The sequence below is a fragment of the Lissotriton helveticus genome, chromosome 2_1, assembly GCF_964261635.1.
Source record: "Lissotriton helveticus chromosome 2_1, aLisHel1.1, whole genome shotgun sequence".
Classification (NCBI taxonomy): domain Eukaryota; kingdom Metazoa; phylum Chordata; class Amphibia; order Caudata; family Salamandridae; genus Lissotriton; species Lissotriton helveticus.
Window position 1 is genome coordinate 707,574,913 of NC_136059.1, and position 12,914 is coordinate 707,587,826.

A 12,914-nucleotide genomic window follows, 5' to 3' on the forward strand; every position below is an offset into this window, starting at 1 on the left:
CATTAGTGCAGCACAAGTAAAACTTAGTATCATGCGAGGAAGTGAGGCACCAGAGGCAGAAATCATGGGTGTCCGTCACTGACATTAACTGGGGACAGTTACAACGTGGCTTAAAACAGGTTGGTTTAGGGGCCATATTTGCACACTGTGTCAAATGTTGACGTTTTTTTTCTTGAGGGAAAAAAGTCAGTCGGGGCAGCACTGGTGGCTCCAGATTTCCGTCTGAAGGATCAGAAAGAAAGGTACGGACTTCAGAATGCGTAGGTGCAGTCTCCTAGTGGCTTTGGTGTGACATCCGTAACCGACAAACCAGACGCAAAGCAGCACGCTGCCACATACCAATGCGCAAGGGAATTTCTTTTAAAGTTTCTGGATCCAGTCTGCCACCGCAAGGTAAGGATTCTGCAGTTAAATGTCTCTATCAGAACTGGATGTACTGGCAACAGACGCATACTTCCTACCCTACAAATAATGGGGTCCAGACATGGCAATTTCTGAGTTAGGTGTGGCATCTTTAAAATTGACATCACTGGCCCACTTCAAAATAGGAAAATCCATGGGATGTGCTATATAATGTTTTAGAATGAGTAAAGGCCGAGAATGAGGCATGTGATGGAAGGGGCGTGATCAGTGGGTGGGCCATGTCCGGCTGGAGCACAAAGGGGAAGCAAGACTGCAAGCTTAGCGGTCCCTACTCATTTTCAGCTTTTAAAGATGGTGCTTCTGCAGCTACTAACTCAGTGGCAGAACACATATGGTGAACTTTAAAAATGACCATCTGACTTAGTTCTTCAGAAACAAGCCCCATCATAAGCCACTTCAGTTTACGTGACAGAATGGCGGAGACAAAAAAGCTTCTAAACATCACTTGCTCTCTGCAATCTCTAAACAACTAATTTGGCCTGGCTGATTTCTACTATTACAGGCTAGTTTTGCCACCAAAGTGCCAGCAGATCATACCAGTGTCGTAATATTCTAAGTTTGGTTTCCAGTAGGTTATAATATTGAGACGCTGCATCTTTGAGTTGGTTTAATTTTCAACAGCAAAGCAACATGTTCTTAAAAAATAAATAGGCTTTATAGAATCAATGTATATAAATATATTTATTTCGCAGAAAATGCTTCTTTTATGGTGAATACTCCCATATCCAAAAGATTATGGTGAATGAAGTAAAACATTTGCATTTTTCTAGTTATCCCCAAAAATCTGCAGCATCCACGCTCCACTTAATGTTCTGCATATTGTCACGACGCTCTTTTGTGACAACGTTTGCTTCTCCTTTCTGTAACCGTCGCCTCTGGGAAGCCTTTTGTTGTTTGGTCAGCTGACGTTTAACCTTTTGTTTAACCAGTTCCTGAAAGCGAGAACGCATAATGTTAAAATCTGAGCTTTGCGTTTAACAGCTGAGCAGACAGACACTTAAGAACAGGAGAAATACTCGCACGTTACACACATCAAATTCAGATTTCATATAAATAAATAAGAGGATAAAATCGTTAAAAGTTTAACACCCAGTTGACTGTCAAATGTGCCTTCACCCTCTATATGAACTTACCCCCAGGTCAGCTCTGGTTGATAACATATTAAACATTCCAGGCGGCAGTTGGTGCTGATGAGAGATGGGGGATTTGAGGTCACCTATATAAAGTACCAGCTGGCCTTGGTGCAATCTCTTCCCACTACAGATTTCCAAATTAATGAGAACACATTCTCGACAAAGATGGTGGTGAAGCGCAAGATGGCAAACTTTAAGAGTGTGCAAGCTCAAAGTGAAAACACAACCCTTTATTGTGCAAGGAAGAAAGGGCACCACGTGGATTAGCTTTAAGAAAAGGTTTTCAAGTTGTAACGAAACAAAGTAATCGGAAAAAAACTGACACCACTGGAAATGGAAAATACCAAGCAACAGTTTATGGTTACCATATTAACCATAATAGACGCAGGTGCATTGTTTTGCTTCACAAGATAGCGCTCTATCACCAGCTGCTATGGGAGCACAATGCAATGGACATTCCCTTGTTTCAGCATTGTTGACTCAAGGGCATGGTCTAAGTGCTCAGGATCCTAAGGAGAAAGTTGACGATGCATCTAAATTAAATCTTGACTAATGTTAGGAATTAAGACAACCCGTTCATGCACAGACACCGGATAAACTACTATCAGCAGTTCTGTTTCATCCACAATCAATCAAAGGGGTTCTCTAATTTCAATATCATTACCTTTATAATGTTCCACATCATATTACTTAAAAATGCCTTTCAGGGTGGTCACAGTGAGAAAAGCAAAGGAACTCCATCCTTTCAAGGGTTTGGATTTTGCTAGCCACTGTGGTTAAAAATTGCTTTGGGCATTTTAGCCAGGCCCACAAACGTGGATACATGCCTAGGGTTATTTTTGCACCAATTATCTTTCCTTTTACACGCCTATTCAACATCATCTTATATTTCTTCACCTCCCTCTTCTTCATGGATCTTTGCTCTCCATACTCCCTCTTTTTCGCTCTCCAATCTTCTCATCTCGTTACCCTCTCTCACCCCCAGTCCATATCAATACACATTTCTCTGAACATCCTTTCTCATACCCTCTTACAGCTCTCCCCAACTTCTTCTGTTATCACTACACACTGTTTCTGTTTTGCTCAACCTTCCTCTGCTCCCTTATCTCTTCACCTTCCTCGATCTTTCCTCACTCATTGCTTTCCTCACCGGTATCTTCAACTTTTCGTCCCACGACTCTCCATTTTTCTTAATCTTTCCATTACTTTCACAGGTTGTGTCTTCCTATTATTCATCCGTCTTCACATCTCTGGGCATCTTTATCAATATATTTCCTCTTCTTCCCAGCTTCTTTAGTCTCACCACTCCTCTACCCATCTTTCTTTATGTGCCTTTATTCACTCTCTCCGTTTTTCCCACTCTACTTTCCATACCCTTACTCCTCCCGAACGCTCTCTGCATATGTCCTGCTACTCTCTATATCCACCACCTGACCAACTATTCACATTTTTCTCTGTGTATCTTATCCCTATGTATTTTCCTGTGCTTTTCTCTTGGATGTTTTGCTCTTTTCCCATTAATAAACAATTCTTACTCTTGCAACAAACAAACTATCACTGCATTGTACTTCCATAAGGATCCTCAGTGTTAGAGGAAGCTAAACAAGGTACGGACTGTTAAGCGAGTTACACCCATATACGGGTTTTTATGAATAGTTAAGGCATTTATGAAACAGTTATTATAACTGCTTCTCTTGACCTTCCAGTCCAACATTTGCTCATCTCCCATCTGGCTCATTCAGTGAATCCTTCTCTTGCTCTCTCACTACGCTTAGCTTCCCTTCCATAAGCACAAACCTCTCTGGATGGAAAAGGGATGGCCAAACATGATTTGCCTGCATTTATTAAGCAGCAGAAGTCATTTTTTCGTATGTGCTTTCAAACACTCAAAAAAAGCTAGTGTGGAACTCTGAATAGTAACAACAACAACAACATTAAAAGGTAAGTAATGTGAATTAACTGCATTTAGGGAACGTTTCAGGTTTTGTTTATAGAGTTGCACTTTCATGACAGCAGTTTTATCTTGGGTGATTTCAGAGAATTTCAGTTTTTCGGAGAGGCTAAGACTAATCAAAGATAAGGGATGCAAACTAACAGTTAAAGATCGCGTGCTTTAATAAAGGGAAATAAAATAATACTCTGGTTTAGAAAACACTAACGGCTCTCTTTCACATCTCTGTGATTCAGATCATGATAAGAATTTGTCTATCAAGGTGCGCATATTAAAGCTCCTGGGACCAATGTGTGAGCACTTGGACACTTCAGCATTCTAACAACTAGCATGATTTATTTGGGATGGCTCTGTGCTGCTGGTGTGCACAGCCGCAAGGTCATCATAACTGGCAGGCCAGAAGTGGTGAGAATTGCTGGGCTACAAACACACAACTTTGACATTATTTGCTGTCAATAATTAGACTGATTGGCCTGGCCACATTGCGCAAAGTGGATCTGCCTGCGTGGTCTGTTGTGCTCACAGTATCAAATAAGGCACAGTTTTGTTTTTAGCATGAACGCCTTGGCCCAGGCAGGCAGTATATGGGTTTATTCCTGCTGTGCGCGCTTCACCCAGACAAGAGGCCATTGTGCTGCACCTGGATAGGCCTATGCAAACAAATGATGGACGGAATACTGAATGAATCATACATTTCACCCCCAGTCAAGAGATCTGGGTTAATCCATCATTCTTTTGGTCACCATGCCACCCCAGTTTGACCCAGCCATATGCAAATTAGTCTTGACCCTGTGCCTCGTGGGAACAGTCCAGACCGAACTGCCAAGCCAGGTCCTCCCTGGACCGGAAACAAGCATCCAACCCTGAAACCGGTCCTAGGATGCTTGTGAGCAAAAGAATGATAGATTTAACCCAGATCTCTTGACTGGTGGGTGAATGTTTTGATTTGTTCTGCATTCTGTCAATTAAGTGTGTGTCTTTTGCACATGGATAGGGCAGAGGGTGCACAGCAGGATATTTTTCACCCGGCTAAAGCCCGACCTCATTAACCATCTCTGGCCAGCACCAGGATGAGCGCACACAAAGTGCCAGCTCTGACTGGCCTGCTCTCAGCTGCTGTGATATACCTCCTCCAAACCGGCGCAGTGTAACCACGACGAGTCAGTCATGCTGGAACCATCTCGGCTGCCCTAGCAGCAACCTTAGCCTCCTGTAGGTGAATTTAGCATGCCTCACCAGAGAAAGCGGACTTCTGCAGGGACTTCCACGTTCAGTTGCAGAGTCTCACATTCACTGGGGTGTTTCTAGTGTACGTTGTTCCTTAACCTGACCCGAACTCAAGCTAATTCTGCCACTATTTTTGTTAGTGTTCAAATTGAAGCAATCACATTTCAAATAATGGAGTACATACTTCAAAAAGAAAAGATAAATGCAAGTAAAGTAATGAGCAGGAAATTTGCATTATGAAGCCTCAGTTAATATAACAACTGCAGATGTCTTTGGGTACCTAACCAGAGAGGAACTGGCTGATACTGATTTGTGTATTTATAGTCCCAGCCTGTACCCGAAAGCACTATAAATCTGCAAGTTGTTATTTTAAAATTGGGACAATAGGTTCGCAACTTCCGGCAGTCGGGCTGCTGAGTATGACGTGGCTTGCCACTTGCCACGGCGGCTTGGTCTGCGGGTATCTTGAAATGTATGATGTAGTGACTCCAAAAAATAAAAAAATACTGAGCAATATTAGTAGCTGCTGGCGTGATTCTCTGAAAATATTAGTACCACACATCATAGACGTATCTGTTTCTGTTAAAAATCATATAAGCTCCATGCTTGAGAGAACATGCCTTTTAGAATACAAGGCACAAGGCTACCTGGGTGCTGCGATTTCAAACTATACAGAAAAGGGGGTATAGTTGATGGAGTGGCTATCAGCCTTTAAGGTTTAAATGAAACCCAGAGTGTTTCAGTGTTTAGGTGAGGACTGCAGATCAATTACCATCCTGTTCTAAACAGGTAAGCTGGTCTGAGAAGTTCCATAATGTTCGAGCAACTTGCTCCTATAACTGTAATACTTTCTGTAGAATGTTTAGTGGTTAGCACCTGGATAGCAATGCACGGAATAGAACACTTCTATTTATGGGTGTAGAAACCAAGACCTTTATTAGCAAATCTCCACTCTTTCCTGAGTAAACTTCATCAATTTTCACAAACTGTACTTTGTTTTGCATTTCAACGTAACAATAAACTATCCCTAATTTATTTTTAGGTTTTCATAATCCCCTTCCTCAGGGAAAAAATGTAAACCTTTGAGTTTCCTAAAATGCTTTTAATTGTGAAACAAAGTATTGCAAGGACATATTTTAACAACTCAGTCAATCATCATATATATGAGTTATGTACTAAAAAAAACAACATGCTTCATCCACTTCAGTATAATGTTCCAAATGTTCACACCCACCATGCCATCAATTTTCCTTTGCTTGTTACAAAAACAATGTACTTCAGTATTGTCCTTTTCATTATAAATAACTTTAATGACCTCTTTGAGCAGCATAGCTAAAAAAAGTTGTTCTCGTTCCATTAAGTCTTTTGTACATTTCGATAATTCAACGAAAGAAACGTTATCGTTCTCTGTCAGTTTCTTAGCATCTCTTAAAATAATTTTTCTTTCTTGAGCACTGATGATGTTTACTTATGAAAGAGGTTTTAGATTTGCAGAGCTGATTTAACTTAAGGCACTGGATTCTACACTATTAAGTGAGGGCATTCTATACAGGACTGGAGGTTTTATTCTTGCATAAGAATTCAAGCAGTGGGAGAGGTTGTGTTAAGAACACCCTAGTCTATCCATGCCTGCAATTGTTCACTTTTCCACCACTTTCACAGTTGCAATATTGTGCAATGAAGGGGAGTAATTCAGGTGTGCATCTGACAATCTAAGGGCCTGTGGTGTGCCACTCTCAATATGCTCATTCGAAGACATGCCTGTTCCACTGCAACAGCTTGAAAGATTGCGGCAGAAGCAGGCACGCGACAGTCATTTGGGCGCAGTAGTACATAAACTGAGCCAAGGCTAGTGCTTTGCATTAGAACTCATCAGGACCAGAGTTGGGGCGGAAGTCTGAGTGGCTCCTGAGAGATGGATGCTCAGCCTGGAAGAGGAAGTTAGTGCCAACAGTGCATGTACCGCTTTGACTATATATCGGCAGCCAATGCCTGGTAGGATGATTCAATGCCTAAACGATCTTAAACAAACAAGGATAGTGAATCAGAGATCCACAAAAAGACACTTAAGTAGACTCTAGATAAGAGTGTGCTTTTAGGTTCGCTTCCAAACATGAATTGAGTAAAATCATCACTCTTAAAGACAGAGATAGATATAGGTAGCTAAAATAGTTACGTAGATAGATTAATAGGTGTATTTCAGCGTCTTGATGTTCGAGTAAGAAAACTGAGAAGACAGACAAGCAGCTAGCTAGAAGACCCACTATAGATGCACACAGGTAATCTATGCTCACACAACTCAAGTGAAAAGAAAAAAGTGACATGGAATTTAATGCAGTTATTATTGGGAGTATTGCGTTCCTCAATAATCAGAATATAAGGATTCTATTTCGAGTCCATAGTGAGAGAGCACTTGAAGGAAACGATTTAGTATGTAGCCTTCACCTTGCAGCCCTTACTCTGAATGACCTTTACCCCGCAGTCTTTACCACGCAGGTTAGTAACACGCAGGTAAGTATATTTAATGGGGTTTTACCTTTATAACGCATACTCATCCTTACCACACAGTACTTTAGTCCGCTAATAAACATATACATTTTTCTAACATAACATTATTTTAAATATATATTTTTTTAAGTTAAATAAGTGAGTAGAGGTAAACGGAGTTTAACCCGTTGACTGCGGCTGGAATTCCGCCGCGGTGTGGGTGATTTACGACTAGGCGTGGTCAGGACGGCCCCCGGCCGTCCTCCGCACACGCTCACCGTGATGCCGGACGGAAAGGGTTAAGGGTGATATTAGGGGGTACGGGCAAAGGAAGGTAAGGGTGATTTTAGAGTTAAGAGTTGAGAGAGATAAAGGAAGAAAGGGTGATTTTAGGGGTGGATATAGGTAAAGGGAGATATGGGTGATTTTAGGGTTTAGGGGTGGAGTAGTAGTAAAGGTAGTTTAGGGGTAATTTTAGGATTTAGGAGTGGGTAGATATAAAGGGATGTAAGGGGGGGGGTTATATTAAAAAGAGGGACTTAAGGGGATTACCCCCAGAACACAAAAAGGGGTGGGAGGGGTTCACCCCCGCAATATGGGATAAAGGCATGTGTTGTAAAGCTGCGCGTAGTATCTACTTGGAGGCACCTCACATCAGAACATGTGGGTGAAGTGGAGGACTAACAGTGTGTCTAGGCCCAGCGCCATATGACAGAATAGAGAGCACTCTCTGGTCTCTTTTTTAACGGGGGATTGCGCAGCGCCATCCACAGAGGAGCCCAGGACCAGTCCGCTGAGGGGAGTCTCGTGCTTCTTTCAAACATCTCCAGAGTCAATCCAGACTGAGCAAACAACAGCATGATTGATCAGGACCACATGCTTCAACCGCACAATTTAACCAGGGATTGCTACAGCGCGGGGAAGACTTGGGGGATTGTTTAGAGTTTGGCAGACATGGTGCTCTGCCGTAAACGTGGCGGAGTATCCCATCCGCCAAACTGATGCCCCACCCCGCCTGCTCTATTTAGAGTAGGACGGAGCATCATTTTCGCTGCTGGTGTCTCAATGGTTCCTCTGGCAGAAACCTTACATCTATAGCTCAAAGGCTTCTAGGCCGTGGGTGTTAATACATATGGCCTTTCGCGCAATTTAGAGTGGATGGTCTGATGTGCTTTTTTTTCTGTTTTGGCAGTGCCAGAGAAAGGCTGGAAGTCACAAACAGAAGGAAAAACAAGCATTTACAATGCAATGGTTTTGCCTTTGTTAAAGTTAGAGCTATTGGCATTGCTCTTGACACTCTGAAGCTCCACTCTGAAGCTCCACTCTGCACTCTGAAGCTCCACTCTGCACTCTGAAGCTGCACTCTGAAGCTCCACTCTGCACTCTGAAGCTGCACTCTGAAGCTCCACTCTGAAGCTCCACTCTGAAGCTCCACTCTGAAGCTCCACTCTGAAGCTCCACTCTGAAGCTCCACTCTGAAGCTCCACTCTGCACTCTGAAGCTCCACTCTGCACTCTGAAGCTCCACTCTGCACTCTGAAGCTCCACTCTGCACTCTGAAGCTCCACTCTGCACTCTGAAGCTGCACTCTGAAGCTCCACTCTGAAGCTCCACTCTGATGCTCCACTCTGATGCTCCACTCTGAAGCTCCACTCTGAAGCTCCACTCTGAAGCTCCACTCTGAAGCTCCACTCTGAAGCTCCACTCTGAAGCTCCACTCTGAAGCTCCACTCTGAAGCTCCACTCTGCACTCTGAAGCTCCACTCTGCACTCTGAAGCTCCACTCTGAAGCTCCACTCTGCACTCTGAAGCTCCACTCTGCACTCTGAAGCTCCACTCTGAAGCTCCACTCTGCACTCTGAAGCTCCACTCTGAATCTGCACTCTGAAGCTCCACTCTGCACTCTGAAGCTCCACTCTGAATCTGCACTCTGCAGCTCCACTCTGAATCTGCAGCTCCACTCTGCACTCTGAAGCTCCACTCTGAAGCTCCACTCTGAAGCTCCACTCTGAAGCTCCACTCTGAAGCTCCACTCTGAAGCTCCACTCTGAAGCTCCACTCTGAAGCTCCACTCTGAAGCTCCACTCTGAAGCTCCACTCTGAAGCTCCACTCTGAAGCTCCACTCTGAAGCTCCACTCTGAATCTGCAGCTCCACTCTGCACTCTGAAGCTCCACTCTGAATCTGCAGCTCCACTCTGCACTCTGAAGCTCCACTCTGAAGCTCCACTCTGAAGCTCCACTCTGAAGCTCCACTCTGAAGCTCCACTCTGAAGCTCCACTCTGAAGCTCCACTCTGAAGCTCCACTCTGAAGCTCCACTCTGAAGCTCCACTCTGAAGCTCCACTCTGAAGCTCCACTCTGAAGCTCCACTCTGCACTCTGAAGCTCCACTCTGCACTCTGAAGCTCCACTCTGAAGCTCCACTCTGAAGCTCCACTCTGAAGCTCCACTCTGAAGCTCTGAAGCTCCACTCTGCACTCTGAAGCTCCACTCTGCACTCTGAAGCTCCACTCTGCACTCTGAAGCTCCACTCTGCACTCTGAAGCTCCACTCTGCACTCTGAAGCTCCACTCTGCACTCTGAAGCTCCACTCTGCACTCTGAAGCTCCACTCTGCACTCTGAAGCTCCACTCTGCACTCTGAAGCTCCACTCTGAAGCTCCACTCTGAAGCTCCACTCTGAAGCTCCACTCTGAAGCTCCACTCTGAAGCTCCACTCTGAAGCTCCACTCTGAAGCTCCACTCTGAAGCTCCACTCTGAAGCTCCACTCTGAAGCTCCACTCTGAAGCTCCACTCTGAAGCTCCACTCTGAAGCTCCACTCTGAATCTGCACTCTGAAGCTCCACTCTGCACTCTGAAGCTCCACTCTGCACTCTGAAGCTCCACTCTCAATCTGCACTCTGAAGCTCCACTCTGCACTCTGAAGCTCCACTCTGAAGCTCCACTCTGAAGCTCCACTCTGAAGCTCCACTCTGAAGCTCCACTCTGAAGCTCCACTCTGAAGCTCCACTCTGAAGCTCCACTCTGAAGCTCCACTCTGAAGCTCCACTCTGAAGCTCCACTCTGAAGCTCCACTCTGAAGCTCCACTCTGAAGCTCCACTCTGAAGCTCCACTCTGAAGCTCCACTCTGAAGCTCCACTCTGATGCTCCACTCTGAAGCTCCACTCTGAAGCTCCACTCTGAAGCTCCACTCTGAAGCTCCACTCTGAAGCTCCACTCTGAAGCTCCACTCTGAAGCTCCACTCTGAAGCTCCACTCTGCACTCTGAAGCTCCACTCTGCACTCTGAAGCTCCACTCTGCACTCTGAAGCTCCACTCTGCACTCTGAATCTGCACTCTGAAGCTCCACTCTGAAGCTCCACTCTGAAGCTCCACTCTGAAGCTCCACTCTGAAGCTCCACTCTGAAGCTCCACTCTGAAGCTCCACTCTGAAGCTCCACTCTGAAGCTCCACTCTGAAGCTCCACTCTGAAGCTCCACTCTGAAGCTCCACTCTGCACTCTGAAGCTCCACTCTGAAGCTCCACTCTGCACTCTGAAGCTCCACTCTGAAGCTCCACTCTGCACTCTGAAGCTCCACTCTGAAGCTCCACTCTGCACTCTGAAGCTCCACTCTGCACTCTGAATCTGCACTCTGAAGCTCCACTCTGCACTCTGAAGCTCCACTCTGAAGCTGCACTCTGAAGCTCCACTCTGAAGCTCCACTCTGAAGCTCCACTCTGAAGCTCCACTCTGAAGCTCCACTCTGAAGCTCCACTCTGAAGCTCCACTCTGAAGCTCCACTCTGAAGCTCCACTCTGAAGCTCCACTCTGAAGCTCCACTCTGCACTCTGAAGCTCCACTCTGCACTCTGAAGCTCCACTCTGCACTCTGAAGCTCCACTCTGCACTCTGAATCTGCACTCTGAAGCTCCACTCTGAAGCTCCACTCTGAAGCTCCACTCTGAAGCTCCACTCTGAAGCTCCACTCTGAAGCTCCACTCTGAAGCTCCACTCTGAAGCTCCACTCTGAAGCTCCACTCTGCACTCTGAAGCTCCACTCTGAAGCTCCACTCTGCACTCTGAAGCTCCACTCTGCACTCTGAAGCTCCACTCTGCACTCTGAATCTGCACTCTGAATCTGCACTCTGAAGCTCCACTCTGAAGCTCCACTCTGCACTCTGAAGCTCCACTCTGAATCTGCACTCTGAAGCTCCACTCTGCACTCTGAAGCTCCACTCTGAAGCTGCACTCTGAAGCTCCACTCTGAAGCTCCACTCTGAAGCTCCACTCTGAAGCTCCACTCTGAAGCTCCACTCTGAAGCTCCACTCTGAAGCTCCACTCTGAAGCTCCACTCTGAAGCTCCACTCTGAAGCTCCACTCTGAAGCTCCACTCTGAAGCTCCACTCTGAAGCTCCACTCTGAAGCTCCACTCTGAAGCTCCACTCTGCACTCTGAAGCTCCACTCTGAATCTGCACTCTGAAGCTCCACTCTGCACTCTGAAGCTCCACTCTGAAGCTCCACTCTGAAGCTCCACTCTGCACTCTGAAGCTCCACTCTGAAGCTCCACTCTGCACTCTGAAGCTCCACTCTGCACTCTGAAGCTCCACTCTGAAGCTCCACTCTGCACTCTGAAGCTCCACTCTGCACTCTGAAGCTCCACTCTGAAGCTCCACTCTGCACTCTGAAGCTCCACTCTGAAGCTCCACTCTGCACTCTGAATCTGCACTCTGAAGCTCCACTCTGCACTCTGCAGCTCCACTCTGAAGCTCCACTCTGAAGCTCCACTCTGCACTCTGCAGCTCCACTCTGAAGCTCCACTCTGAAGCTCCACTCTGAAGCTCCACTCTGAAGCTCCACTCTGAAGCTCCACTCTGCACTCTGAAGCTCCACTCTGAAGCTCCACTCTGCACTCTGAAGCTCCACTCTGAAGCTCCACTCTGCACTCTGAAGCTCCACTCTGAAGCTCCACTCTGAAGCTCCACTCTGAAGCTCCACTCTGAAGCTCCACTCTGAAGCTCCACTCTGAAGCTCCACTCTGAAGCTCCACTCTGAAGCTCCACTCTGCACTCTGAAGCTCCACTCTGCACTCTGAAGCTCCACTCTGAAGCTCCACTCTGCACTCTGAAGCTCCACTCTGCACTCTGCAGCTCCACTCTGAAGCTCCACTCTGAAGCTCCACTCTGAAGCTCCACTCTGAAGCTCCACTCTGAAGCTCCACTCTGAAGCTCCACTCTGCACTCTGAAGCTCCACTCTGAAGCTCCACTCTGCACTCTGAAGCTCCACTCTGAAGCTCCACTCTGCACTCTGAAGCTCCACTCTGAAGCTCCACTCTGCACTCTGAAGCTCCACTCTGAAGCTCCACTCTGCACTCTGAAGCTCCACTCTGAAGCTCCACTCTGCACTCTGAAGCTCCACTCTGAATCTGCACTCTGAAGCTCCACTCTGCACTCTGAAGCTCCACTCTGAATCTGCACTCTGAAGCTCCACTCTGAATCTACACTCTGAAGCTCCACTCTGAAGCTCCACTCTGAATCTGCACTCTGAAGCTCCACTCTGAAGCTCCACTCTGAAGCTCCACTCTGAAGCTCCACTCTGAAGCTCCACTCTGAAGCTCCACTCTGAAGCTCCACTCTGAAGCTCCACTCTGCACTCTGAAGCTCCACTCTGAATCTGCACTCTGAAGCTCCACTCTGCACTCTGAAGCTCCACTC

General features: G+C 46.2%; 1 protein-coding gene across 1 annotated transcript in view; it reads right to left on the minus strand.

The window, feature by feature from the left end:
• Positions 1-1,085: 1,085 nt before the first annotated feature.
• The window catches only part of RIOK2 (RIO kinase 2), a 149,342-nt gene continuing 137,513 nt past the window's right edge, over positions 1,086-12,914 (minus strand). Inside the window, exon 10 of the mRNA XM_078675435.1 lies at positions 1,086-1,355. Within this exon, the coding sequence (XP_078531561.1) occupies positions 1,194-1,355 (162 nt within the window). The 3' untranslated portion in view covers positions 1,086-1,193. The remainder of the gene's footprint in view (positions 1,356-12,914) is intronic.